Below are 20,294 nucleotides of genomic sequence, written 5' to 3' on the forward strand. Positions count from 1 at the left end.
CACCTTAGAGCATATTCTGGGTATATGCCCAGGAGTAGTATAGCTGGGTCTTGAGATAGAACTATTTCCAGTTTTCGGAGAAAATGCCAAATTGATTTCCAAAGTGGTTGTACAAGTTTGTATTCCCACCAGCAGTGAGGTGTTCCCCTTGCTCCACCAGCACATGCTGTCTCTTGAGTTTTTTATCTTAGCTATTCTGATGGGTGGAAGATGGAACCTCAAGTTACTTTGATTTGCATTTCTCTGATGACTAAGGACTGTGAACTTTTCTTTAAGTGTGTCTCCTTATTTGAGATTCCTCTGTTGAGAATTCTCTCTTTAGTTATGTACCCAAATTTTAATAGGGCTATTTGGGTTGTTGGTGTCTAACTTACTGACTTCTTTGTAAATTTTGGATATTAACCCTCTGTCGGATATAGGGTTGGTGAAGATCCTTTCAATATCTGAGCTGCTGATTTGGTTTATTACGGTGTTCTTTGCCTTACAATAGTTTTGTAGTTTCATGAGGTCCTGCTTATCAGTTGTTGATCTTAGACCCTGAGCCATGTATGTACTGTTCAGGAACTTGTCTCCTGTACCAGTGAGATCAGCGAAATTTCTTACTTTCTCTGCTATGAGATTTAGTACATCCTGTTTTATGTTAAGGTCCTTGATCCACTTGGACTTGAGTTTTATGCAGGATGATAAGTATGGATCTATTTTCATTCTTCTACATGTAGACATCCAGTTAGTCCATGACCATTTGTTAAAGGTACTTTCGTTTTTTCCACTGTATGGTTTTAGCTTTTTTATCAAAAATCAAGTGTCTGTATGTTGGTTTACTTCTGGGTCTTTAATTTAATTCCATTGATCAAGGAGTCATTTTCTGAACCAATGCCACGCAGTTTTTATCACTATTGCTCTGTAGAACAGCTTAAGGTTATAGATGGTGATTCCTCCTGAAGTTCTTTTATAGTTCAAGATTGTTTTGGCTATCCTGGAATTTTTGTTTTTCCATATGAAGTTGGGAATTGCTTTTTCAAGGTCTATAAAAAATTGTGTAGGAGTTTTGATGAGGATTGCATTGAATCTTTTTGGTAAGATGGCCATGTTCACTATGTTAATACTACCTATCCATGAGCATGAAAAATCTTTCCATCTTCTGATGTCTTCTTCGATTTCTTTCTTCAGGGACTTGAGTTCTTGTCATACAGATATTTCACTTGCTTGGTTAGAGTTACACCAAGATATTATATGTTACTCATTGCTATTGTGAAGGGTGTTGTTTTCCTAATTCCTTTCTTGGCTCTTTTCTCATTTGTATAAGGGATGGCTACTAATTTCTTTGAGATAATTTTGTATCCAGCAACATTGCTGAAGGTGTTTATCAGCTGTAGGAGGTCTCTGGTAGAATTTTGGGGGTCGTGTATGTATACTATCAAACATCCACAAATAGTAATACTTTGACTTCTTCCTTACAATTTGTATCCCATTGGTCTCCTTTAGTTGTCTTATTGCTCTGTCTAGAAATTCAAGTGCTATATTGAATAGCTAGGGAGTGAGTAGGCAGCCTTGTCCCTGATTTTAGTGGAAATGTTTTATGTTTCTTTCCATTTAGTTTGAGGTTGGCTATTAGCTTGCTTTATATTGCTTTGGTCATGTTTAGGTATGTGCTCTGTACCCCTTATTTCTATAATACCTTTAACATGAAAGAGTGTTGAATTTTTAAAGGTTTTTTTCTGTGTTTAATGAGATCATCATGTGACTTTTTCTTTCAGTTTGTTTATATGGTGGATTACATGGATGGATTTTCGTATATTGAACCATCCTTGCATTCCTGGGATGAAACCTACTTGATCGGTAGGGATGGTGTCTTTGATGTGTTCCTGAATTCCATTTGTGAATATTTTGTTGATGACTTTCGCATCAATATTCATAAGAGAAATTAGTCTGAAGTTCTCTTTGTTGGGTCTTTGTATGATTTAGGTGTTAAAGTGACTGTAGTCTCATAGAATGAGTTTGGCAGTGTTCCTTCTGTTTCTATTTTGTGGAATAGTTTGAGGAGTATTGGAATTAGCTCTTTTTTGACAGTCTTATAGAATTCCACACTAAAACCCTCAAACCCTGGGGGTTTTTGCTTGGAAGTCTTTTAATGAATGATTCTGTTTCTCTAGGGATCATGTGGCTGTTTGACTGATCTTATCTTAACTTTGGTAAGTGGTATTCATCTAGAAAATCATCCCTGTTGTTAAGATTTTTCCAATTTTGTGCAGTACAGGCTCTTGAAGTAAGATCTAATGATTCTTCAGATTTCCTCAGTGTGGATTGTTATGTCTCCTTTTTCACTGCTGATTTTTCTTATTTGGATACTGTCTGTCTCTTGCTTCATTTTGGCTGAGGTTTTGTCTATCTTGTTGATTTTCTTAAAGAGCCAGTTATTGGTTTTGTTGATTCTTTGTATTGCTTTCTTTGTTCCTAACTGATTGATTTCAGCCCTGATTTTGATTATTTCCTGCCTTCTACTCCTCTTTGGGTATGCTTACTTTTTTTTTCCCCTAGAGCTTTTAGATGTACTTTTAAATTGCTGATAAACTTTCTAATTTCCTTATGGAGGTATTTAATGCTATGAACTTTCTTCTTGGAACTGCTTTGTGTTCCAAAAATTTTAGAATGTGGTGCCATCAGTTTCATTAAATTTTAGAAAGTCTTCTGTTTTATTTCTTCCCTGACCCAGAGATCATTCAGTAGAGAATCGTTCCATTTCCATGAGTGTGTTGGCGCTCTGTTGTTTCTGTTGTTTCTGTTGTTGAACTCCAGCTTTAGCCCATGGTGGTCTGATAAGATACAAGGCGTTATTTCAATTTTCATGTATCTGTTGAGACTTGCTTTGTGACCAATTATATGGTAAATTTTGGAGAAGGATCCATGAGATGCTGACAAGAAGGTATAGTGTTTTGTGTTAGGGTGAAATATTCTATAGATGTCTGTTAGGTCCATTAAATTCATAGTGTTTGTGAGTTACATTATTTCTCTGTTTAGTTTTGGTCTGGGTGAGGCTGTCAATGGTGTGAGGAGTGTGTTGAAGTTTCCCACTATTAATATGTGAGGTGTGATGTGTGACTTAAGCTTTAGAAATGTTTCTTTCACAAATGTGGTTGCCCTTGTATTTGGGGCATCAATAATCAGAATTGAGATATCATCTTGGTAGAAATTTTTCTTTGATGAATATGAAGTGTCCTTCCCTGTCATTTTTGACTAATTTGGTTGAAGTCTATTTCATTAGATATAAGAATGGCTACTCCAGCTTGCTTCTTGGATCTGTTTGCTTGGAAAACTTTTTTCCAGCTCTTGAGGTAATGTCTATCTTTATGGCTGAGGTGTGTTTCTTGTATGGAGCAGAATGATGAATCCTGTTTCACATCCATTCTTTTAGCCTGTCTACTTACTGGGGAATTGAGTCCACTACTACTGAAAGATATTAATGACCAGTAATTGTTATTTTCTGTTATTTTGATGTTGGTGGTGTGAGAGTGTGTGTGCACGTGTGTGTGTGTGTGTGTGTGTGTGTGTGTGTGTGTGTGTGCATTCCTTGTTTTTGCTGGTATGGCATTAGTTATTTCCTGTGTTTTCTGGGATGTAGTTATTCTTCTTGGGTTGGAGTTTTCCTTCTAGTATTTTCTGTATGGCTGAATTTGTGGATAGATATTGTTTGGATTTGTCTTGACCCATCTTGTTTTCTCCATCTATGGTGATTGATAGTTTTGCTGAATATAGTAATTTAGGTTGGTGCTTATGGTTTCTTAAAGATTTCAGGGATTTCCAGGACCTTCTAGTTTTTTGAATGTCTGTTGAGAAGTTGGGTGTAATTTTGATAGATATACCTTTGTGTGTTACCTGGCCATATTTCCTTGTGACTTTTCATATTTTTTCTTTGTGTTCTGTAGATTTTGTTTTGATTATTATGTGCCAGGAGGATTTTCTTTTCTGTTCCAGTCTAGTTAGTGTTATATAAGTTTCTTGTATGCTTATAGGCATCTCTTTCTTTAGGTTGGGAAAGTTTCCTCCTATTGTTTTGTCGAGAATATTTTCTGGGCCTTGGATCTGGGAATCTTCACCTTATTTTACTCCTATTATTCTTAGATTAGGTCCTTTCATGGTGTCCCAGATTTCCTGGATGTTTTGTATCAAGAATTTTTTTTTAGCTTTAACATTTTCTTTGACTGATGTATCAGTTTCTTCTAGTGTATCTTCTATGCCTGAGAGTCTCTGTTCCATCTCCTATATTCTATTGGTGATACTTGCATCTGTTGTTCCTGTTCTTTTCCCTAGGTTCTCCATCTCCAGGATTTTCTCAGTTCATGTTTTCTTTATTGCTTCTATTTCCATGTTCAGGTCTTGCACATTTTTATTTATTACCTTCACCTGTTTAATTGTATTTTTTTCAAGTGATTTATTTGTTTCCTCTCTCTGATTGATTGTACTTGCCTGTATTTCTTTAAGATATTTATTCATTTCCTCTTTAAAAGCCTCTATCAACTTAATAAGATTGGATATAAGGTCATTTTCTTGTGCTTTGGTTGTATTAGGATAGCTAGGGCTTGATGTAGTGGGGTAGCTGTACTCTGGAGGTGTCATATTGCTGTGGTTCTTGTTGATTGTGTTCTTTCAAGTGCCTTTAGCCATCTGGATGGTTTTTCTCCCTGGATATTCTTGTTGTAGTTGGTATTGGAAGGGGGTGAACTTCGATGTCCTGGTGTGGCAGGCCTCTGATAGGCTTGGGCTATATGGTTTTAAACCTGCAGTTCTGTATGGTTAAGGAACCTAGGGTCTGATAGAGGTGGTAGAGAGTTGATGGAAAAATGGAGCAACTACTCAGGGCAGCTTGGGGTGCCCTATAGGACTCAGTGGGCAGGAATTGTGGGTATAGGAAGGGCATCTAACTATAGGTTCAGGATCTGCAAGTCTGAAGAAAGTAGGAGAGAATGGATGTCCACTGGAAATAGCAGACTGTCTAGGGCAACTGAGGGTGCCCTCAGAGAACTCAGTGAACAAGGAAGGTGGGTGGGGGAAAGAAATCTAACCTATAGGTTTGGTATCCTCAGATCTGATGAAGGTGGGCAGACATGGTTGGACAATAGAGGTCCAGAAGGGATAGCAGACTGCCCAGGGTAGCAGGTGGTGCTCCAAAGGACTCAGTTGGCAGGGAAGGTTGGAGGAATCTTACCTGTAGGTTCAGAATAAGCAGGTCTGATGAAAGGCAGAGACATGGAAGTAGAATGAAGGTCTGCTGGGGATAGCCTATCATGGAATATTTTAAAGGCCTTTACTTCATTGATCTGGAAATTATTTTTTAATAAATAAATTTCTAGATTAACCAAACCACTAAAATTAAACCAACAAGGAATCAGTAACTTAAACAGACTTGTAACTATTGAGATTGAACTAGTAATAAAAAGATTCCATACTGCTCTTGGAAGCATTGAAGGTGTGTTTGCTGTGTCATATGTGTCAGTAGGTGGCAAAGAAGAAAAAGGCTCTATCTTTGCTCAGTGTTGTGACCTGTGAACATCTGAATAATTAGTAGTCTAACATTCTTCAGCATCCTGCAGAAAAAAAACACAAACATGCCATCTTCCCCATATTTAATACCTTATCAGGACCACATCTCCTTCCCTTTCACCTATGCATAAGTATGCCTAGTTGTAGAGTGCCATAGACACTCAGCAGAAAGTTCCTTGGCCTCCAAATTTTTTAAAAAATTTAAAATAAAAACTAAAAAGAAAATTATTTAAATAAACTTGTGGTGTATGAGAATATATCTCCCCATTTTTTATTTTATGAAGCTATTATTTTAAAGTTCCATGGGCCCCTTCCACAGTCTCTTGTTCTTGGCAATTATAAGGAATCCCAGTAATATGAGTAATGTTAAATTGCTGCCAAGAAGTCTCAAATGTTTAACTGCAATAGCCAGTTCCATTATCTGTTTTTGTTTGTTTGTTTGTTTTTCTTTTTTTATTATTGGATATTTTATCTACATTTCAGATGTTATCCCCTTTCCCCACCCCCACCCCCAGAAACCCCTTAACCCATTCAACAGGTGAGAAATTCTAATGCCAGGACAAAGAATGATGCTGACCTGATGCTTACTGAGTGCCCTGACAATGGTGACTGGAAGCTGTATTGTGTTGTGGTAAATCTTTTGCCCATAGGGAGTCTAGAGAATAACGACACAAGTCAATAAGTATCAAATGAATGTTGCATGTCTAGATTGGGCAGATTTACCATTAAACTACACTATTTTCCGGCTATGAGAGCTCTTAACAACTTGCGGTTTCCTAGGTCAAGGCCTTCTTCGTCTTCTCTCTCTCTACCAACTGCCCTCTAGCTTTGACCAACTGCCAACTCTGCGCCACGCCGTCTTCTTCCTTCGCTCTCCTCCTCTTCTCCTTTTCCTGCCTCTGGCTCCTCCCACTCCTCTTCTACTGCCCAATCACTGGCTGTAGCCTTTATTTAACAAATTTGATTGGACAGAAGGTTTACAAGATTCATTCCTCCTTCGCAGCCCCTCCCAGGAGTGGAGTTATCATGACAACAAGAGGCTGGGGCTATCCACCACATTTCCCCCTTTTTGTCCAATAATAAAAAAATTTTTTTTTCTTTTCACATATTAATTGAACACTAGCTATTTTACCATGTTGTGTTTGTTAAAGTATAAGATAAACCTAACACCCAGTCCATCATTTTTGTTAACTAAATAGAACCTTTGCCATCTCTCTCAATTAAAAAACTTAGTTCTGAACCTGGCTTATGTCCTGTCTTCAAAATGAATAGCATCTGAAAATCATCTTCTCAAAGTAAATAGCCTGGGTTGACTGTGAGATTATAAATCTTCAACCCCATCAGAAATCCAGAATGACTCAGTTAAATAAAGATATGGGAAGCACAAAGCGTGGCTTCTAAAACTCAGCCAATTTAAATAGACCACTGAACATCTAGACAGTTCTTTATTTCAAAATGTTGGAGCATCTGGTCTTCAGCCTTCTGGCCCAGGAATCATCTGACAGACCTAGTAATGCAGAATTACTAAGGGCTGATTACTCTGTCTTGGCAGATATAATCAGTCGACTACTCTGTAAGTGTGTTTCTTTTTTGCACACTATTTTGTCTGTAGATTAAAAGTGGCAATTCTTGCCTAGTGGCTGTCATACCACAACTGGTGTAACTCCAAAGATGCTCAATTTCTTCTTAGAATCCAAGACTGGGAAGCTGTCAGGATCAGATAGGTCTCCAATAAAATAAATGTTTATATCAGAATGTTTGTAATGTCAATTCTATGGATTTCTGACGTTTTTGAAAATCAACTATGTAAGGCAATCTGAACAGTTGTCTGTTAATTCCTTTCCACTAATTTTTTTTTTTTAAAAAGGACTGGGTCTAAGCCTTGTATTTCTAAATAAGATATATAGGTACAATGTCTACATGAGAGTAATATATTAATATAAATTCCATATCAATGTAAGAGATTATAATTTCAACCTTGTAATTATTATAAAGATTTCTTACCAATGTAAGATATACCTATTTTTTTTAACTGGGTGTAAGCCTTGTATTTACCACAGTATTGGACATATATTCCTGACCCACCATTGCTTACCTATACCCCTGATGAGACAAATTGTCTTGCCTCAAGTTTTTAGAGCTTGTGGAACAGAGAATCAAAAAGAGAAATTATAATGACTCTTGTATTCTTCTTAAGTGTGACCAGTTATTCAGACTCAATCATAAACTGGTCTAGAAATCAATCCAATATTGGAAATAACTGTCTTCATTTGGAAGTCTGGTTCTGGACATTTTCAGAGACATATATGGACATTAGCTGCAGTTCTTTATGATGTTATGTTAGCAAGAGATAAAGTTGAGGCAGGATCTGGATTTTAAACAGGTGTTAGCACATGTGTTAAGGCTCTTTTAATTGTCAGGGTAAAATTACATTTGTTTCTTCTGCAGTATTTAATGTAAGTCGCATTGACTGTATACCTTCTAATTTTGTTTATATTTTGAAATCTGGCATGTCAGTTATGGAGGTCTATCAACAAGCTTTTGTTTTAGTGTCCTGAGTATCACAGAACCTTGGTATTCTAAAAATAGCTTGCAAGTACTAGAAAAAATGAGTCAGGCTTTAAGCAGAAGCAAGAGGGTAGTGGGTTTGATTATTGCTGGTATAACAGCTTTGATTACATTAATTGCTAGCACCACTGCTTCTGCAATGGCATATATAGCTTGATCATGCTAGCCCTTTTTGTCCTAGGAATACTTTTATTCTTGCTCATCGTATTAAAGCTTGTCTTTAACAACATCAACATGTTGGCAGCCAAAGTACATGGCTTGAACCTGAAAATGGACCCCCCAGAAGAGTTATTAAATTAACAGGCTGGCAAGGCAAGGACAGGTAAAATTCTTCACAGAACCTTACCAACCTAAGACAGAAGTGCATTGCTTTTTGATAATACACATTCCATGGCAGGTAAGGAAGGCATTCTTGTCAGAACAACCTAAGACAAGCTCAGTCTTGTTAATGAAAAAAAAGGGGGAGAGGCCGAGAGCCTTTGAGGCTGATTGGCAAGAATATGACAGGGGCCAAGAGCAAGGAAATGGGCTGCTCACAAAAATATGACATTGGCCAAGGACAAGGAAGTAGGCTTCAGGTGGGAATCTGACATTAGACTAGAACAAAGAAGTAATTTCTGGCAGGAATCTAAATATTAGGCTAGAACAAAGAAGTAATTTCAGGCAGGAATCTAAATTTTAGGCTAGAACAATGAAGTAGGCTTCAGATATGAAAATGACTTTGGGCTAGGACAGGGAGGTTAGCTCAGATATTTTGGTTATCCTGATAAGCCCTTAGAAACATGGATCATGGGAGTGTTCATGGAAGTTTGTTTATTGCCTTGCTTGTTCTTTGATTATTTGGGTCTATTGTCTGGCTTGTTCCTTGACTATTTGCATCTATTGTATTGCTAGTTCCTCAACCTAGAATTGACCTTAATATTTGCATGTAATTAAAATGATATAAAAGCAAAAGGGAGGAGAGGAGCTGGGATAGCGGGTTCTAGGGAGGGGAAATGGGGAAAGAGAATGGCATCTGAAATGTAAATAAATAAAATATCCAATAATAAAATAAAAAATAAAACACACGCACACACAAAGTAGTCTAACATTCTCTGTAAAAAGCAAGCCAGAGACAACCACCAGTCTGGTGCCATGCAGGCCCAGATGGCTCCTAAGACCAAGCACAAGCTGGAGACTAGAAGAACACTGACTGGGATTGGGGATCCTGGGTGGTATGAGCCTCAGACAGATGACCCTCACATAGGGTCACTCAGGCAGGCTGGTGAAGGAGCAAGCCCAAGGTGAATACCACACTGGTGCCATCGGACCTGGACAAGGAGCTAGCCTAAGATGACAAGTTGAGTGCTACAGAGGCCTAAGGGAAAAGACCATGCCCAAGATTACCTCTGCCTGGTGCCATAATGTTCAAAAGGAGCATAGTATTCCAGAGACCATTCCTGAGATGACCCCAGACACCAGGCTCTTCTAAGTAGGTGGTGGAGAAATAGAAGAAAAAGAGAAACAGGGGGATGTGGGCATAATGAAGAGAGGCAGAACTGGAGGCTTGAGTGAATTGAAGGACATCCTGATGTGAATAACTGGTGATCCCACCTGGGACCATGGTGGGATCTTGGCCTGCACTGCATCCAGGGGCCACATCTGGGTCTGTGGTCCTAAAGCAGCAGGGGTCTGTTACCACCAATGGCCAAGTGGGTGCCCCTGGTCTGGGCTGCCATCCAGAGATATGTTGATGTGATGTCTAAGGACTGTGCAAAACTAGCCCCACCCTTCAGCTGGGCACTATGAAAGAGCTATCCCTGCAGGCTTGAGAGCAGGAGAGCTGACCCTGACCCTAGCCAGCTGCAATACTAGGAAAAGCACACCCACACATTTTGGGAGTTACAAGTGAGCTGGCCCCTAAGAATATGAGCATGGGAGAGCTGGCCCGATCACTCCTGTATCGCCCATCTCCCCCATGTCTCCCACATGGTGGCATGGCCAAGGAGATACCCTCATCCCTTGCTTGCCCCTCTCAATCTACAGCAGTCTGGAGACCTGGCCTTGGGGTCATGAGAGAAGGAAAGTTGTCCCTGCCCCTCACCAACTGCAGCACTTGGGAGAGAAAGCCCTGCATCACTTTTGGGCAGCACAATAAAGCTGATCCTGTTAGCACAGGCTTGGGCAAGCTGGCCCCAAGGATATGAACATAGGAGAGCTGGACCTGTCATGTCTGTTGTACAGTGACATGGGCAAAGAAGAGATGACCCTCCCTTGCCCCTTGCCACCCACAGCAGGTAGGAGAGCTGGCTCCAAAGTAATCAGAGTGGGAGAGCTACTCTCTCACTTGCTGCAGCACTCTGAGCGCAGGCCCTGCACCTTGCCTGGGCAGCACAATAGAGCTAGCTTTAGATATAGAGAAGTTGCAGGTGAGCCAGTCCCAAGGGTGTAAGTATGGGAGAACCAGCCCTGCTTCTTTTCAGCTTTGCAGTGGCATTGGTGAAGAGGAGATTCCTCCCCTCTCTTTTGCCATCACAGTAGAGCTGGCCCTTGATGTGAAAGCCCCAAAGGCATAAATGCAGGAGAACAGGCACTGCCTCCTGTCTGCTGGGTGGCTATGGATGAGGGAGAGATGCCCTCCTCCTCTCTCTCATCTCTCACCATCTATGGCAGGCAGAAGAGCTGGACCCAGTGTCATGAGACTCACTGGCTGAAAAACTCAGAACAGGCCCTGCACCTTGCCTGGGCAGCAAGGTAGAGATGGCCCTGGTAGTGGGGTGCGGGGAGCCAACCTGGAAGGCATGAGAGTGTAAAAGGTGGTAGGCTCAGTTATCTTTCAGGACCAGATCCAGGGCTTTGAATTGGTCCCCTCCAACACCCAACATCTACCCCTTCTACTTCTTAAACTATTCAAAAATAGAGATAGAAGGAACACTCTCAAACTCTCTCTCTCTCTCTCTCTCTCTCTCTCTCTCTCTCTCTCTCTCTCTCTCTCTTTCTCTCTCTGCCAGTATCATTCTAATATCAAAAGGACTGATGCCATACAAAGAGAAAGGAAGGAGAGTGAGAGAGAGAGAGAGAGAGAGAGAGAGAGAGAGAGAGAGAGAGAGAGAACAAACTATGGTTCAATATTGCTGATTCTCAGACTCAAAAATGCTTAATAGAGAAAAGAAAAAGATGGTGGCAGCCAGGGCACCTGCTATGGAGCACTAAGGGATTTAAGAGACCCATGGAAACTCCCCGAGGGGTGACACAGTGACTAAAAGGGAGTCTGCAGGTCATTCAATAGCTCCAGAACAAGTAAGGAAAAGAAGTGGGGGGAAAAGGCAAGTTTTATGGTAAGATGCTTTTCAAATATGGACTCACAAAACTGGAAAAAAAAGAGCTCCAGGCAGAGAATGACAAATCTGTACCCTGTGCTGCTGGGTCTGAGCTATCAGACTGCAAGCACAAAAGTCATTCTTGATGACCTGTGAAGTTGCTGGCACAGTGACAGAGATTGTGCAGAAGCAGGTCATTGCTGAATAGGGGCAGCTGGCTACACGCTGCTGCTATGGCCTTTGCTACTTGTCCTGCTGGTAAACGGTAAGAGTGGGCAAGCCTATGACACAGAGGTCCTTCCCAGCAGCTGGCACCGAGGACAGGGTGGTGTGTGGAGGCCTGGAGCTCCCAACAAAACATGCCATCCCTAGGCTGCAGCGCTGCTGGGAGTCAGAGAGTGAGGAGACAGTGGTTTACCCTGCAGCCTACAAGCTCAAGCAGTTATGCCTGTTTACAGGCAGAAAGAAATTAGACCAGTATCTATCACCTTGCACAAAAGCTAACTCCAGATAAATCATATACCTAAGCCTGACGTTGCTGAAAGTAAACATAAGCAACACCCTATAGGATATAACTGTATAAAAGGATTTTCTGAATAGAAAAAAATTCCCATTTCATGAGAATTAAGGCCAGCAATTGACACGTGGGACTTCACAAAACTTAGAAGCTTCCACACAGCTATATCAACTGATCAATGAGGAAACCCAGAGAGGAGGAGAGAGTCCTTGCCAGCTTTACATCTGACGGGAGATTAATATCCAGAATACATAGAGAAATCAAAAAATGAAGAGCTTTTAAACATAATACAGAACACCTGTATTGTTGTGGACCTAGGATCTGGGACCTGAGCACAAAGTTCTCAAAAGAAGAAATATGACTTTAAAAAAAGATCTCAGAAAAATAATGTCAGCACCAGCAATTAGGAAAATGCAAATCAAAATAACTTTAAAGTATCATCTTACCTGAATCAGAATAACAAAAGTCGACAAAGCAGCCAAGGATGTAGGGGAAAGAGAACCATCATTCAGTGCTGGTGGAACTGCAAACCAATCCAGCCACTATGATAATCAATGCAAAGAATGATCAAAAAGCTAAAAACAAACCTAATATAGGACCTCACTATACCATTCCTTGTCATATGACCAAAGGACGCAACATCCTACTCCACAGATAGATTTTTTTTCCATTTTTATTAGATATTTTATTTACACTTCAGATGCCATCCCCTTTCCCATTCCCCCCCTTAGAAAGCCCCTATCCCATGCCCCCTTTTCCTTTTTGCATTTATACATATTTTATGTTAATCATAGGCTTTATAAGTTTGGTATTGTTCAATCAGAGGTGTAACCCACTACTCAACCTAGATATATCAACTATCTTTGACTGGTGGAGATACATGAACATCTGCCTCCCTGTCTCCCCCCTCTTTCTCTCTTTCATCACCTAGCTTCTCCTCCTCTTCTTACTCCTTCTCTTCCTCTCAGTACACAGATACATGTTTAGCCATGATTATTACTGTTTTATTCACAATAGCTAGGAAATACAACCAACCTATATCATTTATAACCAACAAATGGATAATAAGAATGTGGTGCATATATACTATGGAATATTATTCAAAAGAAAATATATGAAGAAAGATGAAATCAAACTTTTCAGATAAACAGATGATAAGTAGAAAAGATTACAGTGAGTGGAGTTACTCAGACCCAGAAAGACAACCAAGTCCCATGTTTTCTCTCATCTGAGGTTCATAGCTTCAAATGTTCAGGTGTGTATACATAGCCTGGTGTAACTGCAGAAATCAGGGATCATGACCAGGGTAGAGGCCTGTGGGAACAATAGGGAAGAAGTAAAAGGAACTTAAGAAATGGGAAAAGGTTCTATTTAAGATGTAAGGATATAAATACAGAAGAGAGAGGATAGCAATGTCCAAAAGTCATAAGTAATCATGCCATTAGCTATTTTCTAAATAAACAGTTTTAAGACATAGTAGGTTCATGTGCAGTGGAGCTGGTAAATTAGCTCAGTGAGTAGTGCTTGCTACCAGATATGACGGATGACCTAGCCTGGATTCCTGGGCCCCAGATGGTGGAATGAAAGAACTGACTTCAACCAGTTGTCTCCTCTGCACTTGCCTTGGAGGCCCTCCTATCAAAAAGATTAATAGATAAAGATGTCATTTTTTTCTTTAAAAATTGGTAAGAGTTTATTTCAATCCAGTAATGCCGGTCAGTTCAACAAATGCAAATCAAGAAATGTAATACAGCACACAGAGTTAAGGAGAGAAATCACAGGATCATCTCAGTAGCTGCAGAAAAGGCCTTTGACAAAATTCAACATCCCTACGTGTTGTTGGGAATAGAAAGCTATGAAGTGGGAATGGAAGGTGCATAACTCAACAAACTAAAGACTGCGATAAACCTGTAAATAGTGTGAGGCTAATAGTGAAACTCCAAATATGTCTTCTTGGGCTAGTGAGATGGCTCTGTGGGTCAAAGCACTCATTCCTGGCTCTGTAAGTTCGAACCCCAGTGGAGGATGAGAACTGTTCCACGTACACTGTGAGTTCTAGCTTGTGAGGGTTCGCCCTTACATTGTCTTTCAGCTATTACAGAATTTACTATTTTTTCTTTTCTATGTACAAATATTTTTTTCTACATGTATATCTGTGGCATACATGGTCAGAAGAGAGCATCAGATCCCCCTGAAACTGGAGTTTTAAGGATGGTTATAAGCTGCCAGGAATCCAAGTCCTCTACAAAAACTAGTGCTCTTAAGTGCTAAACTACCTCAATCTGGACCACAGAATTTACAAGTATAACAGAAATCTGTGCTTGAAAAGGACGAATGAAATGTTTTTACTTAGTGTATTCCTGATTCTTATGGACATTCAGAAAACAGACAAAAATCACTACAATTTCTCTCCAAGAATAAACACAATATTGTGAACCCCCATACACCAACCCTACAGCTGGGAATGGCACATGGTCAAACAAGCCATTATACTACTGTTCTTTCCCCACATGAATGTGTTGTGAAAGTTCCTTCTAAATATTTATGTCTATACCCACAGAATAGTGCAGTTCTCAGGCAGAAGCAGAGAGGCTCCTTTGTACAAAGGGTGAAGGTGAACTTTGACTCATACTTGGTCAAAATACAGAGAAAAAGTTATTGGTAAGTGGTCAGTCCTGAACAAGGCCCCAGTGCCCTCCTATTCCCACCCAAAGTTCCAGGGGAACACTGAAAAAGAGTGGACAAAAATCAAAGCTGAGGAATAAGGGGAGAATGTCATAAAACACTGCCATGCAGATATGACATTGCCACTGTAACCATGAACGCACCACACTTATACAAACACAAGCTTGGGGCCTCCAGTTTTTCACAATGGATAGAGGAAGTACCCGTGAGGACATATCTCTTCCTAAGTAATGGACTGTTAATTGTTGCTGACGGAAAATGTGCCATTTTCATACATTGTATAGCCACTAGCAGACTAGCTGTGCACGTATCAATAAATAAAAGTAAAATGAAAACCTTAAAAAGGGGAAGAAAAAAAGGAAGAAAGCCAGTCAGTTTGGCCTGTTACCTTCAGATTTATGTTCTTGGGAGACTGGCCAAGGTACCCACAAAAGGATTCTGGGTTGGTCTTGTCAGATTGTGTGTGTGTGTGTGTGTGTGTGTGTGTGTGTGTGTGTGTGTGTGTGTGTGTTAGGAGAGAGAAGGGTTCTGCAATAAAGAAACTGAGTCAGATACCCTACCTTCCTCTGCAAGTTGTTCACTTTGAGGATAGTCATGAAGAAATGAGTGCTCTGGGGTCCTGCTGTAGAACGCTGCCCTCTGGCATGACATGACTTTGCAGCTGTAATTACACACAGGAGACCTACAAAAAATGGGCCTATTGATTGTCTATCACAGACATGAGACTCACAAGGCCACCGTACAGGAGTATGGTGTCCCCAGGGATTGATAACAGTTAATGGTTAGTAGGGGAGAAGGTTCAAGGAAGTCTTACCCCTCCCCCAAGATCTAGAGGCAGTTAGCTGTTGGTATACTAGGGGCTCAGGAGGCCACGCCCCTTTCTACGAGTATATAGACAGTTAACAGTTGCTGGAGAAGACATGTTTTTCTTCACTCATATTGTTATATCAGACTGGAATAAAGTGGCAGAAACACCCATCTCAACAGGAGCAGACTTCCCTTTACTTAGAACACTGAAAGGCAACAACCTCTTCATGGGAATGGAAGCTATGGGCTGTGGCACTGGGCTTGAGATTTTGTAAGGTTTGAAGTCGGAAATGCCTGTCAGGGTGGGATCTGGTGGAAAATGTATTGGTCTTAGTTCTGCCTCTGGAGTTTCAGATAAGAATATCCTTGAGCACTGCAATCTGGGTTTTAGATAGAAACCATCTTTGTGAGCAGGAATCCTTGAGTATGAGAAGCTTCAACATTAAGATTTGTCACCTGGAGATATCTTTACCCTTTAGGTATAGTGTTATCCATGTGCCTGTAAACAACCCCTCCTCCACACTCCTATAAGTAACCCCAGTAAAACTGACCACGTGACCAAGCTAGACCTGAGTAGAGTCTCTTCTACTCTATCTCTGGTAAACACACATTCCTCCCAGGTAAGGTTTATATAGGAGGCTTCCCCCTGCCTGACCTCAACTGATCCCGGCATTGTGAAGCAAAGGCAAGCACAGTGATGTCACAGACCATTGTTTCATCCTCTCTTTTTCTGGCCACCCTAGACCTGGATCAGCCTTTTCTACTGGCACCCAGAGTGAAGAGGTCCACTTTATCAAGCAGCCTACAGGCCATCTGCAGCCCATGGATGTCAATGGATATCCAAAACCCCAGCCCTCCCCCGGGACTCATGGGCCTCTTCCCCTGACCTCTAGCACACTCATGGTGAGCAAGAATCTACAGCAAGATTCCCTCAGTATGGTAGGCGACTGGCTCCCACCAAAAACAGGTGCTGTGGTTATTGACATGGGCACAGGCACCTGTAAGGTAGGCTTTGCAGGACAGTCCCAACCCACCTACACGGTGGCCACCATCCTGGGTTGCCAGCCCAAGAAACAGGCTACCAAGGGCCAGTCAGAGCTGGAAACTTTTATTGGAGAGGCAGCCCGCTCCCGCCCGGAACTGAGATTGGTGAAGCCTATCCGCAACGGCATTGTGGTGGACTGGGAAGCAGCCGAACTAATATGGCGACACATCCTGGAACATGATCTCCAAGTAGACACCCAGGACCACCCTCTACTGTTTTCGGATCCACCCTTCAGCCCTGCCACCAACCGAGAGAAGCTAGTAGAAGTGGCCTTTGAGTCTCTGCGCTCCCCAGCCTTATATGTGGCATCTCAATCAGTATTGTCAGTCTATGCTCATGGGCGTGTTAACGGACTTGTTGTGGACACTGGCCATGGAGTCAGCTACACGGTGCCAGTTGTTCAGGGTTACAACCTACCCCATGCCATCCAACGCTTGGACCTGGCAGGCAACCATCTTACTGCCTTCCTAGCAGAGATGATCCTGGGCTCCGGCTTCTCATTGCAACAGGAGGACCTGGACTTGGTAGAGAACATTAAACATCGTTACTGCTATTTGGCCCCAGATTTCAAAAAGGAACAGGCCCGCACAGATCAGGAGTGCAAGCAAACCCTGAAGCTTCCTGATGGACGGACTGTTACTCTGGGAAAGGAGTTATTCCAGTGCCCAGAGCTCCTATTCAATCCCCCAGAGATTCCAGGATTGTCGCCCATGGGCCTCCCAGCCATGGCTGAAGAGAGCCTCCTCAAGGTGCCTCAGGAGCTACGGCCCCACGTGGCCCAGAATGTGATCTTATGTGGAGGCTCCTCACTCTTCACCGGCCTGGAGGGTCGCTTCAGGGCAGAGCTACTGCATTCTCTGTCCCCTGAGGACCACGTAGTGGTGATGGCACAGCCTAACAGGAACCTCTCCGTGTGGATTGGGGGCTCCATTCTGGCCTCACTGCATGCTTTCCAGTCCTGTTGGGTCCTGCGGGAACAATATGAAGAAAGGGGACCCCAGGTTGTATACCGAAAGTGCTACTAACATGGGACAAGGTGGGAAGGGCTAAGGGCAGTAAAGCTTTCTTGGCAAGCAAAGTCTGTCATCTTCCAGCTCTATGCCGCGTTCTAGGGGTCACTCAAATGACTCATGTTCTCATTAAACCATTTACCCACCCCCAACTTACTCCTCAACACGTTCCCAAAATACCTTCAGAATCTAACATACTAATCACATACAGAGAGAGAGAGAGAAAGAGAGAGAGAGAGAGAGAGAGAGAGAGAGAGAGAGAGAGAGAGAGAGAGAGCCTCCACAAATGTCCATGAATTCTTAAGTGGCCTTAAGTGGCCCTTGATATAATCCCTCAACTCCTCCAAACCATTCCCTCCAAAAAAAAAAAAAAAAAAAAAAAGCCTTCACAAGATGTTCTGCATACCACACCCCAGAATTTCTACTCTACCAGTTCTCCCTGACCCTTATTTCTTATCCTTCCACATACACTCTCTATAGTCCCTTACACTTCTCTCCTTAATTTGTTTCTTGGGAACTTTGTACATGTGGACCCCCCATTTCCCTCCCAGGGTCTCCCAGAGCCCCTCTGCCACACCCTCCTTCCAACCTCGGGACTTCTTTTCACAGACCACTGAGTCCACTCAGTCAGTGCTGCCCATGTGTGCATGAGTGTGGGGCCACCCACTGTCACAGGCATTCCAACAGGGACCACCCCCTGAAGAAAACTCATCCTCCCTATCCAAAGCTTCTCAACTTAGGAGTGGGGTGCCTCTATCTATGCTGGAATGTTGAGTGGCTTGATATTGCATAGGTCCTATGCAGACAAACACACCAGCTGTGCATGCGCAAGTGCAAAGGCCCTCATGTATCCTGAAGACATTTTCTGACAATCCTCCTCAGCTTCTGGCTTTCAGGATCTTTCTGCTCCCTCTTCTGCAAAGTCCCCTGAGTCATTAGGAATAGTGTGAAGTAGATGTCTCATCGAGGGCTAAGAACACCACACGTACTTGGTCTCTGCACTCTGACCATCTGAAGGGTATCTTTATTGATTGCTATTCATTGCACAGCAAATCGTCTCTGATGAGGGACAAAAACTACAGTAACCTATCAGCACTGGAACATAGGATACATGGCAGAAGTGTGGGCAACTCACTCTTAGCTGACCAAGTGCATGCCGTCCCCATTTTTTTTCTCCATACTCCACACTTGAATACTAAATCTCCATCCACCACCCTTAAGAGTCTCTCGTGACCGACATACTGAAGGATCCCCTGGCACTCAAAACTCATCCCTGAAACTATCCCTTTCCCATCATGATTTCTCTCTCCAGACCTCCCCGTCATATTCCTGTAATCAGATTCTCTGGTAACTCATCTCCATCGACTCCCCTCAAATAACACTGAGATTCCCAAACCTTAGGATGGCCCTTACTGCTCAAAGCTGACGCCATTGCTTCCACCAGAAACAGTCCTGCATGGCTACCTTACAAGAATACTGTCTAACTGTATTCCTCTCCCCTCACGTTCTCCCAGAAAGACTCTGGACTCCCAGATGTGGGTCCTATTCTGCAATTCAGAGGCATCCTTTGCTGAGCCCATTAATGCTACTAAGCCTTGCCTGTGTTGTAATCTCCCAACTCCCTCCCCAGAAACCCTCTCCAAAGACACTCGTCTAGGGTCTTCCCCATGTTGAACCTCCAGAACTCCCTTCTCTGGAATTTCTACATGTTTTCTGGAACTCACCACAGACCAACTCCCTGGTGCCGTCTTATCAGCCTAGACTAGGATAATGGTGGGTAACGGTGTTCTCAAGAGCAATCCATTCAATCACGTTCCTCGTGCGGATGTTCCAGGAGGAAAACACCTGGACACTAGTTCCCTCCACTTGCCTCTACATGTGTCCCTAAAGGCCAATCGTGCTAGCCATGCTCAATCCCACTTCCTTGCACTCATTCACAGTTGATAGCCATCTCTTTAGACTGACAATCTAACTCAGCCTATGACTTCAACACAGCCCCAGGGACTTTCTTTGCCCTGGGACCATGAGGCCTTTCTGGCCCAACTATGTTCTTGCTAAACATAAAATGGGAACGTAGCTCTCCCATGAAGCACTTGGAGTCCTCTCTAGAGGACTTCGGAGCCAAGTTCTCCAGTATGAATTGAAGACAACCAGGATCTCACACAGACATGGAGAGCATGTTGCCATTTGTTATTAAAAATAAACAGATGTCCCTAGATTTTATTCAAGTCTGTATCCCAGGCCTTCTGGCCTCTCCTTCTGTAATGGGCCACTGTCCAGATGCTTACACATATGCCTTGTGTCTCTGTCTGCATGGCTGACAGCTTCTGTCTTGTGCTGTGATCGTGTATGTGTGTGCATATGGGAACTAGGGGAGGATGTTGGAAGTCCTCCTCTAGCCATCTCTACTTTGTTCCTTTAAAACAGCATCTCTCACTGAACCTGGAGCTAGATTGGCAGCCAGCAAGTCTTAATGATTCTTCCTGTCTGCCCATCCATACCCCTAGCACTGGGGTTACAGACTTTTTACATGAGTCCTGGGAACTGTTTTGTTTTGTTTTGTTTTGTTTTGTTTTGTTTTGTTTTGTTCTTTTTGGTTTCTAGACAGGATTTCTCTTTGTAGCCCTAACTGTCCTGGAACTCATTCTAACCTCAAACTCAAAGACCTGCCTGCTGCTGACTCCCGGCTGCTGGGATTAAAAGTATGTGCCCAGCAACACTGAGAATTTAACACAGGTCCCCCACAGCAAGCATTCTTACCCACTGAGCCACCTCCCAAGATGTTGCTCTGTTTGTAAAACAGGCTCACATTATATTGTCCAGGG

General features: G+C 42.3%; 1 protein-coding gene and 1 non-coding gene across 2 annotated transcripts; both read left to right on the forward strand.

The window, feature by feature from the left end:
- The first annotated feature begins 5,442 nt into the window (after window positions 1-5,442).
- Window positions 5,443-5,572, forward strand: LOC143436543 (small nucleolar RNA SNORA17). The gene has a single exon (XR_013106504.1). It is a non-coding gene; the product is annotated as a small nucleolar RNA SNORA17 (small nucleolar RNA).
- A 10,201-nt stretch (window positions 5,573-15,773) lies between these two features.
- Actl9 (actin like 9) lies at window positions 15,774-17,528 on the forward strand. Its single transcript, XM_076919174.1, has one exon. It carries the CDS (start codon window positions 16,237-16,239, stop codon window positions 17,482-17,484), a length of 1,248 nt encoding a protein of 415 aa, XP_076775289.1. The 5' UTR covers window positions 15,774-16,236; the 3' UTR covers window positions 17,485-17,528.
- Window positions 17,529-20,294: the final 2,766 nt, after the last annotated feature.

Source organism: Arvicanthis niloticus, chromosome 22 (genome assembly GCF_011762505.2).
Source record: "Arvicanthis niloticus isolate mArvNil1 chromosome 22, mArvNil1.pat.X, whole genome shotgun sequence".
NCBI lineage: Eukaryota > Metazoa > Chordata > Mammalia > Rodentia > Muridae > Arvicanthis > Arvicanthis niloticus.

Bases quoted from the DNA above. Each gene is read 5' to 3' on its own strand.
- Actl9 (XM_076919174.1), top strand. From the start codon at position 16,237: ATGGATGTCAATGGATATCCAAAACCCCAGCCCTCCCCCGGGACTCAT.